The 13,551-nt window shown below is 34.9% G+C and overlaps 1 protein-coding gene across 1 annotated transcript in view; it reads right to left on the minus strand.

Moving 5' to 3' along the window:
• Positions 1–9,909, minus strand: part of col27a1a (collagen, type XXVII, alpha 1a) — a 37,046-nt gene extending 27,137 nt beyond the window's left edge. The window contains exons 1-15 of the mRNA XM_073824233.1: positions 9,606–9,909; positions 8,896–8,949; positions 8,720–8,764; positions 7,358–7,411; positions 7,125–7,178; positions 5,728–5,781; positions 5,522–5,575; positions 5,392–5,445; positions 5,259–5,303; positions 2,926–2,979; positions 2,800–2,844; positions 2,674–2,727; positions 2,327–2,380; positions 1,446–1,499; positions 1,142–1,195 (exon numbers count right to left, since the gene is read on the minus strand). Of these exons, the coding sequence (XP_073680334.1) occupies positions 1,142–1,195; positions 1,446–1,499; positions 2,327–2,380; positions 2,674–2,727; positions 2,800–2,844; positions 2,926–2,979; positions 5,259–5,303; positions 5,392–5,445; positions 5,522–5,575; positions 5,728–5,781; positions 7,125–7,178; positions 7,358–7,411; positions 8,720–8,764; positions 8,896–8,949; positions 9,606–9,683 (807 nt within the window). The 5' untranslated portion in view covers positions 9,684–9,909. The remainder of the gene's footprint in view (positions 1–1,141; positions 1,196–1,445; positions 1,500–2,326; positions 2,381–2,673; positions 2,728–2,799; positions 2,845–2,925; positions 2,980–5,258; positions 5,304–5,391; positions 5,446–5,521; positions 5,576–5,727; positions 5,782–7,124; positions 7,179–7,357; positions 7,412–8,719; positions 8,765–8,895; positions 8,950–9,605) is intronic.
• Between the last annotated feature and the right edge of the window lie 3,642 nt (positions 9,910–13,551).

Here is a 13,551-nt window from a genome sequence, read left to right on the forward strand (position 1 = left end):
AACTAACTTAGCTACTAAAAATTTATCTATCAGACAATTTTACTTGTCAGGCAGTTTAACTAATAATATATCTATCGAATGACTAACTAGATTATTAGTTTAACCGTAAACTATCAAAGTATCAACTAACAGAAAACTTAGTTAGCGTAGTTAAGTTTAACTAAGAATCTATCTATCAGACAGCTAACTAGCCTTTTAGATAAATAGCTATTTAAGAATCTATCTGTCTAGTCCTAGACTAAAATGTAAGTCTGAGCTGTTTCAACTGAAAAAAAACTTGCACTGATCTTCTTCATCTTGTTTTAAGATGCACACCAGTAATGTTTTTTTTCTAAGCATGTTTATAAAAATTACTTAAATGTCCTAATTGATCTATGGCCTAATCCTGGCTTAGTCTAAGCCCTGTCTGTGAAGCTGGGCCTATGTATGATATAACTTATCTAGCCTAGCTAAATTCAAGTTTATCAGTACTTAGGGTTAAGTTAATCAGTTTAACCTATCTATGTGTGAGATAACATACTAGCCTAGTTAAGTTGAACTAACTAATAATCTATTTATTGGACAACTAGTTAAATTAAGTAACTTAACTAATAAGCATTTATCTATCATATGACTAACTAGTCAATTAGTTTAACGGGCTAACTATCAAAGAATCTGCAAACAGATAACTAGCCTAATTAAGTTAAATAACTAAAAATCTATTTATCAGATGACTTACTAGTCTACCAGTTTAACTGACTAAATTACTAACTAAGAATCTATCTATTTGACAATTTAACTTGCCAACCAGTTTAACACAGAATCTATCTACTGCATAACTAACTCAGTTTAACTAACTATGATAAACCTAACTAGCCTGGTTAATTTTAAATAACTAAAATCATCTTATTGGACGACTAACTAACCAGTTTTACTAACTAAATTACTAATTAAAAATCATATAATATAACTAGGCTACCAGCTTACTAACTAACTACCCAACTAACCTACCAGTGAAAGTAAGTATATCATAAAAGCTTTGGTGTGGTGGTTGGTAATCAGAAGACCACTGATTGAGTCTCTCTCCTGTTTTACTGTAGAAAAAAAGAAAAATACCTGACTGACCACATGCTTACACACTTTTGATGCCCAAATGACTTACCCGTCTTCCTTTAGGTCCTCTCGTGCCGATAGGTCCACGTGATCCTGATGGGCCCTATTAAAAAAAGAGACCATTAAGTATGCTCACTTGTGTTCCTTTTCTCTTTTTCCTGACTCCTGTCTTTCTCACTGCTACCAAGAGGTTGTGTTTGTTTTGTCTGTCCAAACTATTAGCACAGAACATTACACAGAGGTGTCTGACACCTGTTGGACAGCATGGTTATCGAATGACAGCAGGTGATGCCGGTGAACCATCAGCTTCCTACTGACATCCAAACTATCTGAAGTATCTGCTGTCGACTTACTGAACTGCCTGGTGGTCCTGGTGGGCCGCTCTCTCCAGGGGTTCCTGGGTGCCCCTGTAAGTGATGGGAAGCATGTTAAACACACAAACACACTGCATACAAACCATATACATGTATGTCTATGAATAAACTACTAGATTAAAAAAATGATATCTTCTATAGTACATCATGATTACACAGCCCTGCATCATATCCGCTAAATGAAATTTGATACTTGTTTCATTCTAATTAAAAAATAGTGCCTGTTTTGCTCACGTTTCTCACACTTTCTCACAAAATATAATGGATTTTGTAGCATTTTTGCTTGTGACAACCATTTATAAAGTGAAGAAGTTTCGTATTCTTCCTTAATCAGCATAAAAACTGTGACAAAGGCATGATCCCTGTCTGAATCTGAGTAGATTACAACTGTTTGTTCAATTCTTTGCTGATTTTGACATGTATGAATAATTCTGAAGACATTTTATGTCTAATTTTGATAAGTGTATTCAAGCTGATACATAGCCCATATAAGTTTTTATTGATATTTTGATCTCAGCATCATCAAATTAGGTAATAGTAGGTCTTTAATGGCTATTATCATATTCATATGTCAAGAAAAGCATGGTATTACTTTACTTTTCCATTGTATATTTTTATGGTTATATCATGGGTGTTTTGTATCTTTGTGACCCATATTGCACCCACAAATTACATTATTATTCTAGACACGTGCAAATACTCTAGATGCACATGTCAGCTGATGACTGGAATGAAGTGGGGCATGTAACTATGATGGACAGTTGAACTTCCTGTTTTAAATAACATTCATAATTTGAAGGAGCGAGAATGAGGGAGGAAGTGCATGCTGAGAAATTATGTGCAGTGTTTGTGTGCCGTACCGTAGATCCTTTCTCTCCTGGAGGTCCGGGCAAACCCATCTCTCCTCGATCACCCTAAATGAATCAAAAAACAGAACATTTACGCTATGGCTCAAATGATTTTTTTTTTTTTCTCTCTCTCTTCAGCTCACCAAGTCTGCATTTATTTGATTGAAAACACAGTAAAAACAGTAATATTGTGAAATATTATTACAATTTTAAATAACCATTATCTATTTGAATATATGTTAAAGTGTAATTCATTCCTATGATGCAAAGCTGAATTTTCAGCATCATAACTCCAGTCTTTAGTGTCACATGATCCACCAGAAATCATTCTATGTTTGTTGTTTTCAGGTGTGTCTCACCTTCTCTCCAGCTAGTCCACCTTCTCCTGCAGGACCGATGAAGCCAACGAGACCCTACAAACACAACATCGTCAGTGTGAGGGTCAAAGTGTGTTTAAAAGGCCATAACTCAGTCTGTGTACTCACCCTCTCACCCATGGGTCCAGCCTTTCCTGTGACACCCGGCTCGCCCTGAAAGACATCAGAGAGTGTTTGAGTGACCGCGTGTTTGTAGGAGATTTGTGTGTGTTTATATTCTGCTTATGTACTCACTTTGACCCCTTCAGGTCCAGCAGCCCCAAGGAAACCCTTACTGCCCATCAGACCCTAGAAAAACAACACAGACAGAAAAGTGACCATTTGTTATAAAGCAAATAATGACAAGAGACTAGACTGTAGATATAAACAGTTTCAGAAGGGAAAAAAATATTTTGCATAAAAATGAATGAAGCCTGAGTTTATGAAAAAAAGGTAAAAAAATTAAAATAATGCACTTTACTTGAATCTTTTATAATGCATTAATTATGCTTTGTAATGCACCTTATAAAGCATTGTTTGATCTCATTATAATACAGTTATAATACATTATAATATTTACCTATTAACTGTTAATATAGAAACTATAATGCATTAAAATATAACAAACAACCAATTTGAGATGTAACAAGAAATAATGAATTTTTTTAAACTTTTTATGAAAATACATATTGCATTACAATTGAATTATAATTTTTATTTCATACACAATGGTAATTAAAAAGTTTGCTTTACAAATTGAAAAAAATAAAGGTAAAACTTAAAGCCTTAAAATTATTTTTAATTGATTAATTATGCTTTGTAATGCACCTGACATGTAATGCATTTGAACCATTTATGAAAATATTTCCTGCATTTCAATGAAATTAATTGTTCTTTTTCATTCATATAGCTTATTTCATACATAGTGGTAATTAAACAGTTTGTGATGACTAAAAAGACTAAAAAAAGTAATAATAAATACAATAAAAAGTAAAGAATTTACGTAAAAACAAAAAGTAAAAAAAACCTCAATGATTATAAACAAGCTTAATTTTTTATGGAAAACTATTCTCTTTTTCCTTTGTTTACATGAAAATTTGATTTCATCCATTAAATATGTCACTGACAGGTTTGATTATGTTGGAGTAAGACTTGAGAATGCATACTAATGCAGAAGAGCTGCGGTCAGAGCACAAAGAGAACATACTGAAAGTCTCCCAAAGACATATCCAATTACTGACCGCACAACAGAGACCCTGAGAGAGATGAGAAAAACAGATACCTGTCTGAGGACAGAGCGATGGAGAACATCCAGAAATGTTCTGAGTTTGTGCCAGAGAAGCAGTGAGTTTGGTTAAACAAGAAAAAGTGCAACGAAAGAAGGGAAAAGAGGAAAAACAGAGACAGAGCGGGAATGTTATGTAATAGAGTCCAGAGGCTGTTCGGAGTGGATTCTGATCGTTCTGCTTTACGACGCTGGATTTATTCTTTTCTCAGAACTGTCTATTACAATAGAAATTCCCAGGCTTGATGATTCATTGATCTATTAAACATAATTAAAGTTATTCAAAATTGCGCCACCTTGTGGTCCACTGGGTGAATGCACATTTTGCTGAGCTCACAGAATATAAAAAGGTCAACCTCAATATCATGTTTCAACCACAAAACAAATTATTTAAAAATGTATATTAAAATATGTATATAAAAAAATTAATAGATTTTTGATAAGCTGTGAGGATGATTTACAGAAAAATGTATATTTGCAGTACAGCCAAATTGTAAATTTTTCTTTTATGCCAGAAAACTTTAGGATATTAAGTAAAGGTCATGTTCCATGAAGATATTTTGTACATTTCCCACCGCAAATATATCAAAACATAACTTTTGATTAGTAATATGCATTGCTAAGAAGCTCATTTGGACAACTTTGTAGGCAATTTTCTCAATATTTTTATTTCTGCACCCTCAGATTCCTTATTTTCAAATATTGTCCTGTCTTAACGAACCATAAATCAATGGAACGCTTATTTATTTAGCTTTCAGATGATGTATAAATCTCAATTAAAAAAAAGACCCTTATGACTGGTTTTGTGGTCCAGGGTCACATATACATTTTCACAATTGCAAACAAAAATCCTACCATAAAAGTTTTGCTATGAGACAAATGATGACATACTAGACTGTACCAGAAAAAAATAAATAATATTTTGCATAAAGAGAATGGAGCTATGTGAAATGAGAACATCAAAAGATCTCATTGTGCTATTGAAATTATTTTTTTGTTTAATTTATAGAGCACATTTCATACATGGTAATATAAAGTGTTTCACATAAAAATTATTTAGCAAAAATAGTAATAAACTATAAAAAAAAATTCAACCATAAATCAAAAGAAAACAAATAATTTCCAAAAAAAAGCATACAAAATTTGTTGACCGGTCTTGAACGATTTACCCAAAAATGTATAGTTGCAACAGTTAAAAATCCAGCACCAATGCAATTTTAAAGCCTCTAAAAAACATCAAAATCACACCGTTCCGATATACATTTTTAAAACATACTGTCTTCTGTGCAGATTCACAACTCACCTCGAGTCCTACTGGCCCCGGTGGTCCGACAGGACCCTCATCACCCTACAAATTAAAAAAGATAAAAGTTGAACTTGTCGTCTCAGAAGTCTATTTGAAAGATGTCTATAGCTTATTAATAACACACACACACCTCTCGTCCAGCCGCTCCACGAGGTCCAGGTAAACCTCTGGCTCCAGGCTTACCCTATAAACAAAACATTTGTCAACAGCAAATATTGAAAACACTTGTTTTTACATGGTTTTATTAATAAGTACTATACCTTTGGGCCTTCAGGTCCATTGAGTCCAGGTTTTCCGATGTCACCAGGAAAACCCTATAAAGGATTAACAGCAAAGCACTGAGTACATCAGTCAATCAGAATCAGTTATATTCACTGACATCTTCAATAGAACAAGCTGGTGCAACACATTCAGACATGCAAAAGCATTAGTGTTTTATGGTTATGTGGTATATGTTGATTCATACCTCAGGTCCTGGTGGGCCTGGTAATCCAGTGGGTCCTATCTCTCCAGTCTTGCCCTTTAAAAGATACAAACACATCCATATGCTGACCAGGAAACACACACTATGAAATAGAACTTACAGATGATGAAATCTTAGGTTAAACAGTTAGATATTGTGCTCTGAACCCACATATGCTTAGATTTGAGTGCTGAGTGCTTGCACTTGTTCTCAGGTAGATTATGTACTAAAAAAAAAAAAAAAATTTGCACAAACAAAGAAAGAAAAAAAATGTGCAGAAATTGAGTTACACTATGTTATATAGATTATATTAAGCTTTTTAATTATTGGTTATGGTTAGAAAAATATTAATTTAAATGAATGGTTCGTCTAAGAAATTGTCTAAAAGATTATTTATTGACCATTTTTCTTCCTCGTGTCATTGCAGAAAACAAATGTGACCCTGGACCACAAAACCAGGCATAAGGGTACATCCGAAAGCTGAATAAATAAGCTTTCCATTGATGTACGGTTTGTTAGAATAGGACTGAGAGTAAAATACTGAGAAAATCGCCTTTAAAGTTGTCTAAATGAATATATTAGCAATGCATATTTAAAGTAGGAAATTTACAAAATATCTTCATGGAATATGATCTTTACTTAATATCCTAATGAAAATTTATCATTTTGACCCATACAATGTATTGTTGGTAATTGCTACCTTACGACTTACGACTGGTTTTGTGGTCCAGGGTCACAGATAAATAAAAAATAATAATATTTTGGATAAAATGTTATATATTTTTGACAGGTCATGAGTAATTCACCCCAAAAATAATAGTATATTTGCAATGCAGTTTAAAGTTAACAATCACAGCTTTTATCAATGCAGATTTAAAGCCTCTAAAACAATATAAAAATCAGGCATTTCCAACACAAATTTTCAGAATTAGAAACAAAAAAAGACTAAAAACAAGATCACCATAAGAGTTTTTATATGCAGATTACACATATGTAACTCACTTCCAATAAAACATAGAATGAGTTTCGAAGAAATGCACTGGTTGCTCTTTAACATGCAATTACAATGATAGGAGAATTAGACTTTCAGGCCTCAAAACGGATTTAAAAAGCACTATAAACGTGAGTCTAACTTTTGTGATTCTGCATGGGCTCAGAAGATTTTGAAAATAGTGCACAAGCCATATTTAAAACTGTTTTTTTTTAAGATAGAAATCATCAGTCCTCATGGGGACTAATTTCGCAGGAGAATGCTACCAACAGAATTCTGCCGAATTTTAGCAGAAGAAAGTGAGTCATATGGGTTTGGACTCACATGTGTGAGTGAGTACAGTAAATGATGACAGACTGTTCAGTCTGAGCTATTCTTTCAAGGAAATAAAAACAAATAAGAAACAAACCTGTGGTCCTGGTTTTCCACGAGGTCCTGGTGATCCTGGCAAACCCTGCACACCCTGAAACAAACAAATATAAAACACTCATATTAGCACAAACACTCTTTTAAGAGCACGAGTGCAAAAATGAGGCAATTAGAAGGTCAGATTTCATCAAAACAGACATCTGGCCATAACAGTGTGCCAATGTGGATTTGAAAGGTGTACCTTGTCTGGAATTAAAGAATTAAAAGGTGTACCTTGTCTCCTGAGAACCCAATTTCTCCTTGTTCTCCGGGAAGCCCGACATCACCCTGAGAGAGAAAAGGTGAAGAGGAAAAAAGTCAGAAAAGAGACCAGAGAAAGTGACAGAACATTATGGTTACTTTAGGGGAAGATCTATTTTGTTTTCGCTCTCTAAAAGCAGACTGAGAAGAAGCCTGATTTGAACAAACATAGTCATAAACTGCTAAAGCAATGATCCAGATTTAATGCAGGTTAAGCTTCATACACAGCATTTGTAGCATAATGTTGATTTGTACAGAAAATCATTTCAACTTCTATCTCAAGTATTAAAATGACTAATTATTGTATTAATTCCACAGGTGCAAGAATCACTTTTTGACCTTTTCTGTGTAAAATAAATTCAATCTTTCAACTTTTGCATTATATAGACAAGAAGTAGGGACTGGTGCATGATGCATACACCTACTAAAGCATTCCCACTGTTAAATTGAAAATTTAGACAATTATCAAAAAAAGCAAGCTTTAAATATCCACTTTTAATGCCTCCTGAATGATGCCCTAATTTATTGTTTTATTTTATTTGAAAAGTATTTATATATTTAAAGACACTTTCTTTAAATAAGTAAATATTGTTTGTTTATTAAAACTGTATTTATGAAAAACCTAAATTACTGACCATTATAATATAATCAATAATATTCTATACGCATGTGCATTTATTTTTTTATTTAATAAAAAATATTTACAGATTGAAATCAATTTTCCTTTTAAGAAAGAAATTTGTTTATTTATTAAAAATCTATTTATTTCTAAAATAAAAATAAAATTATTGACAAATATAATCAACATAATTGCATATAATCAGCATTATGCCATAAAAGCCATCGAATAAGCCTAATGTATATTGCCCTTAATAAATGAAAACATTTTTAATAAAAAAGTAGTTTATTTAAAAACTAAATTATTGACCATTATAGTCAACATCATACCATAAATTCTGTTGATTGAGTGGAACGTGTATTGCCTAATTATATATATATATATATATATATATTAGTTTTTTTTTTTTAATAAAAAATGATCCATTTGTTAATTTAAAGCAATTTTTTGACCATTATATTCAACATTATGCCACAAAAGCTCTTTATAGAGTTTAACACCTGGACCAACTCTCTCACAAAATAACACAGAAAAACCTGTTTGTGTTTATACATTAACTATAACAGAAGTTTTTTCATCTGACTAACCAAAATACAATCTTGTGCACATGCTACTTAAGGCTGAAGCTTTTAAAACACACTGGGTGACCAATGGGGAGAGAGAATTTCCATCACATGCTGCTGTAAAACAGGCCAATAACAGAGTATTCAGATCACCTTATCACCTTTCAGTCCGGGCTCGCCCATGTTCCCCGGTACGCCCTGGAACAAACACACACACACAACACACACACACACACACACACACACACACACACACACACACAAACATACACGCTAAAGTAACTGTAAGTGATGGATATATGTGTGTGGTACACAGGTGCATGACTTACTTTCAGTCCGTTTGGTCCTGGCAAACCGATTATCCCGACAGGGCCCATATCACCCTGGAGAAGAGATGGAAATGAGTGCTTTTAAATGTTCAATTGTGCAAGATCTAACTCATAAAACTGAAATATTCTGGTTTTATTGAGGTGAAACATCACGCTAAGATCGCCTACAGGGGGCACATGATCTCACCTTACTTCCCCAAGTACAAACCAAAAGAAAAATACTATTAACTTTGCATTTGTGAAAACAAATGCGGATTTTATTTGCACATCATGCTGTTGAGGTCAGAACGCTTTCAGCTGTATTACAACAACAACAAAAACACTGTGTGCTTATAAATGCTGAACACTGGGTGACCAGACATCCTGATAAAATCCTACTCTTGCAAACCATGTCCAAAATAGGTGGGATGTGATTTATAACAATTTAATTTGATTGCAAAACTTTTGTGTAAAAGTTTTGAGGTCGAAACAAAGTTTAGCTCTCTAGGGCTGCATTTATTTAATTAAAAAATACAGTAAAATCAGTGATATTATTACTATTTCAAATAACTATTTTCTATTGAATATACTTTAAAATGTAATTTATTCCTTTGATCAAAGATGAATTTTTTAGCATCATTAAGCTCAAGAAACATTTCTGATTATGTCTTCAAGTCAGATTTTAGACAAATATGTCTCTAAAATAAAGTTAAATAAACCATTTCACTCACAATCAATCCAAGGACACCAGGAGGACCAGGAGCTCCTATAACACCCTGAGATAAACACAGAAACACACAGAACATCATGGGTTAGTACATGCATGCACCTCTAAATGTGTGTCGTTTATAATATGTGCTGTGTAAATGCACTCTCTTCATATTCAGAGATATTAATATGGCCGTTCAAATGAGTGTCGAGCGAGTGTGTGTGAGTGTTGTTATAGAAACAGAGATGGTTTGTTGTTGGCTCCGCAGCAGCGTGCGGAAGCCATTTCCTCTCGTTCCCCTGGTGTGATGAAAGGATGAAAGAAGCACTTCACTCCTCTTTTTAGGAAAGGGAGAACGGGAAATGAGAGGGCTTTCAACTTCCTGTTTTTACAGTCCCTACATTTACAGGTGAAAAACAGGCGGGGTTTGATTCAAACACTTCCTGATAAGCTGTCATCTACTCCAACCAATCAGAGACATTTTTGGGAATAATAATTTTTCAATTTATCAACCAAATTATTATCAAATATATCATGATACTGACAGATTCTGTGTGAAATAAAGTCCCTCCTTCCCAAAGAAGTTTAAAAAAAAAGACATGATCAATCAATTAATTAAATTAAATTATTTTTTTTATTTATTACTTTAAATTAATTAATTTAAAAAAAAAATTCCAGTGGGCAAAAAGGTAGGATCTAACAATTTCCCTAATGCAAATAATAAAATAAAATAAAATTCCAGAAGACTAAAAGATACAGTCTAACACTTTCCCTACTTAAATGAATGAATAAATAAATAAATCAGCCTAATTTTAATTTTAGCTGGTTTAAGGAAGTCTCCCAGGCTGACTAGTTTACAAGTGCCTAAAAACCCTTTAAAACCAGCAAACTAGATTAGCATGAATAGGCTGGAAGGCCAGCAAACCATATTAGACTAGTTTAAGTTATTTATATTCAGCATACCATTCACAGTCTTGTTTGTATTTGACTAATTCAATTTGGCTTCCATTCTAGACTACAGAAAGAAATGCGTACAGAAAATACAACACTGCTGTTGTGAGTGTGTGTTTGCACATAACTGGTGCGTGGAAAACTGTGCTCAGCCAAGATACCGGAAGTAAAGACTGAGGTCTACAAACAGTTATCTTACACATACAAACACACACACTAAAGGCATTCACCCTGAACACACACACACACACACACACACACACACACACATACTTCCAATGCTTGTTTGGAAGCTTTCAAACACTGTGTTCATGTGCATTTCTCATCATCTCTGTTGTAAGTGTTTTATCTGCTTTATGAGGAAAAGACAAAACATTACGCATGAAGAACCAAATGTTAAACTCACTGGCTCCCCGTCCAGTCCTGGTGGACCTCTCTCTCCAAAATCACCAGGAAAACCCTGAGAAAGAGAAACATTACAACACATCACTATCATAGTCATTGATTATTTAAACAATTAGACTTTACTAAAGAACCAAAAGCGGCCTCCACAAAGTTACATTGTGAGTGGTTGCTAGGTTGTTCTGAACTGTTGTTTTCTGAGTGTTTGTTGCGGTGTTCTGTATGGTTCTGGATAGTTGTTAAGGTGTTCTGAGTGGTTGCTAGGTTGTTCTGGATGGTTGTTAAAGTGTTCTGAGAAGTAGCTAGGGTGTTCTAGGTGGTTGGTACGGTGTTCTGAGTGTTTGCTGGGTCATTCTGAATGGTTAAGGTGTTCTGAACATTTGCTGGGCTGTTCTGGTTGGTTGTATAGATTTTTTGAGCGTTTGTTGGGTCATTCTGGATGGTTAAGGGGTTCCTGATGGTTGTTAAGGTGTTCTGAGTGGTTGCTAGGGTGTTTTGGAAGGTTATAAATGTGTTCTGAATGTTTGCTGGGCTGTTCTTGATGGTTGTTAAGGTGTTCTGAGTGGTTGCAAGGGGTGTTCTGGATAGTTGTAAAGATGTTCTGAATGTTGGCTGGGTCGTTCTGGATGGTTAAGGTGTTTTAGTTGGTTGTTAAGATGTTCTGAACATTTGCTGGGCTGTTATGGATGGTTATATAGGTGTTCTGAGTGTTTGCTGGGTCATTCCGGATGGTTAAGGTGTTCTGGATGGATGTTAAGGTGTTCTGAACATTTGCTGGGCTGTTATGGATGGTTGTTAAGGTGTTCTGAGTGGTTGTATAGGTGTTATGAATGTTTGTTGGGTCATTCTGGAAGGTTAAGGTATTCTGGATGGTTGAAAAGCTGTTCTGAGTGTTTGTTAGGTCGTTCTGGATGGTTACGGTGGTCTGAATGTTTACTGGACTGTTCTTGATGGTTGTTAAGATGTTCTGAGTGGTTGCTAGAGTGTTCTGGATGGGTGTATATGTATTCTGATTGTTTGTTGGGCCATTCTGGGTGGTTGTTAAGGTGTTCTGAGTGGTTGCTAAGGTGTTCTGAGTGGTTTCTAGGGTGATCTGGATTGCTGGATGGATGTAAAGGTGTTCTGAGTGGTTGCTATGGTGTTCTGGCTGGTTATATAGGTGTTCTGAGTGATTGCTAGAGTGTTCTGGATGGGTGTATAGGTATTCTGATTGTTTGTTGGGCTATTCTGGATGGTTAAGGTTTTCTGAGTGGTTTCTAGGGTGATCTGGATTGTTGGATGGATGTAAAGGTGTTCTGAGTGGTTGCTATGGTGTTCTGGCTGGTTATATAGATGTTCTGAGTGATTGCTAGAGTGTTCTGGATGGGTGTATAGGTATTCTGATTGTTTGTTGGGCTATTCTGGATGGTTAAGGTGTTCTGAGTGGTTTCTAGGATGATCTGGATTGTTGGATGGATGTAAAGGTGTTCTGAGTGGTTGCTATGGTGTTCTGGATGGGTGTATAGGTATTCTGATTGTTTGTTGGGCCATTCTGGATGGTTAAGGTGTTCTGGATGGTTGCTAAGGTGTTCTGAGTGGTTTCTAGGGTGATCTGGATTGTTGGATGGATGTAAAGGTGTTCTGAGTATTTGCTGGGTTGTTCTGGATGGTTAGGGAATTCTGACTGGTTGCTATGGTGTTCTAGATTGTTGTATAGATGTTCTGAGTGTTTGCTGGGTCATTCTGGATGGTTAAGGTGTTCTGGATGGTTGTTAAGGTGTTCTAAATGGTTTCTATGGTGTTCTGGATGGTTGTATAGGTGTTCTGAGTGTTTGCTGGGACATTCTGGATGGTTAAGGTGTTCTTGCTGGTTGTTAAGGTGTTCTAAATGTTTGCTGGGCTGTTATGGATGGTTGTTAAGGTGTTCTGAGTAGTTGCTAGATTGTTCTGGATAGTTGTAACTTGTAACGGTGTTCTAGATGGCCACTGGCATGCAGTTGCTAATGTGTTTTACGTGGTTGCTAGGTCATTGGTATGTGGTGGCTTAAGTTTTCTGAGTGTCTTTAGTATCGAGTATGTTCAAACTAAACTGTGGATTAGGGGGATTGTTTAAATCACTAAATCTGAGCATGAGCAACAGTGGTAGCTAGCGCTGCTAATGATGTAATCACTCAGAGCCTTGCTGATTCAACAGGAAGTTTCTAAGGTCAGAAGTCAAAGGTTGTGCTGATTTAAACAACCTCTGTATGGCTGATTCTGCATCTTAGTGTGTGTGTTATGTCCCATTGTGGGACAATGATGATTTCATGATCCAAAGAACAATACAAACTTTCTTCTCTCTTTTAGACACAAAAATAACTACTATTTAATAAATAATGATTTTCTAATTTTCCAATTGAATTAAAAATTTTGACCTCATATTGAGAAACTACATGCACTTTTTGTACTTTAAATAATTACTTTTTTACACTGCAGGGCCGTACAATACAATAAAATGAGTACATCATATAAAATATTTTATATTTCTCACACAAGCTTACAAAAAATTCTGTATCTATAAAGTATGTTGAGACAAAACTTTACCGGCCTACCCATCTTGCCCCTCTTCCCTGGTGGACCAGGACTACCCTGAAAAA

The sequence above is a fragment of the Garra rufa genome, chromosome 19 (genome assembly GCF_049309525.1).
Source record: "Garra rufa chromosome 19, GarRuf1.0, whole genome shotgun sequence".
Lineage (NCBI taxonomy): Eukaryota > Metazoa > Chordata > Actinopteri > Cypriniformes > Cyprinidae > Garra > Garra rufa.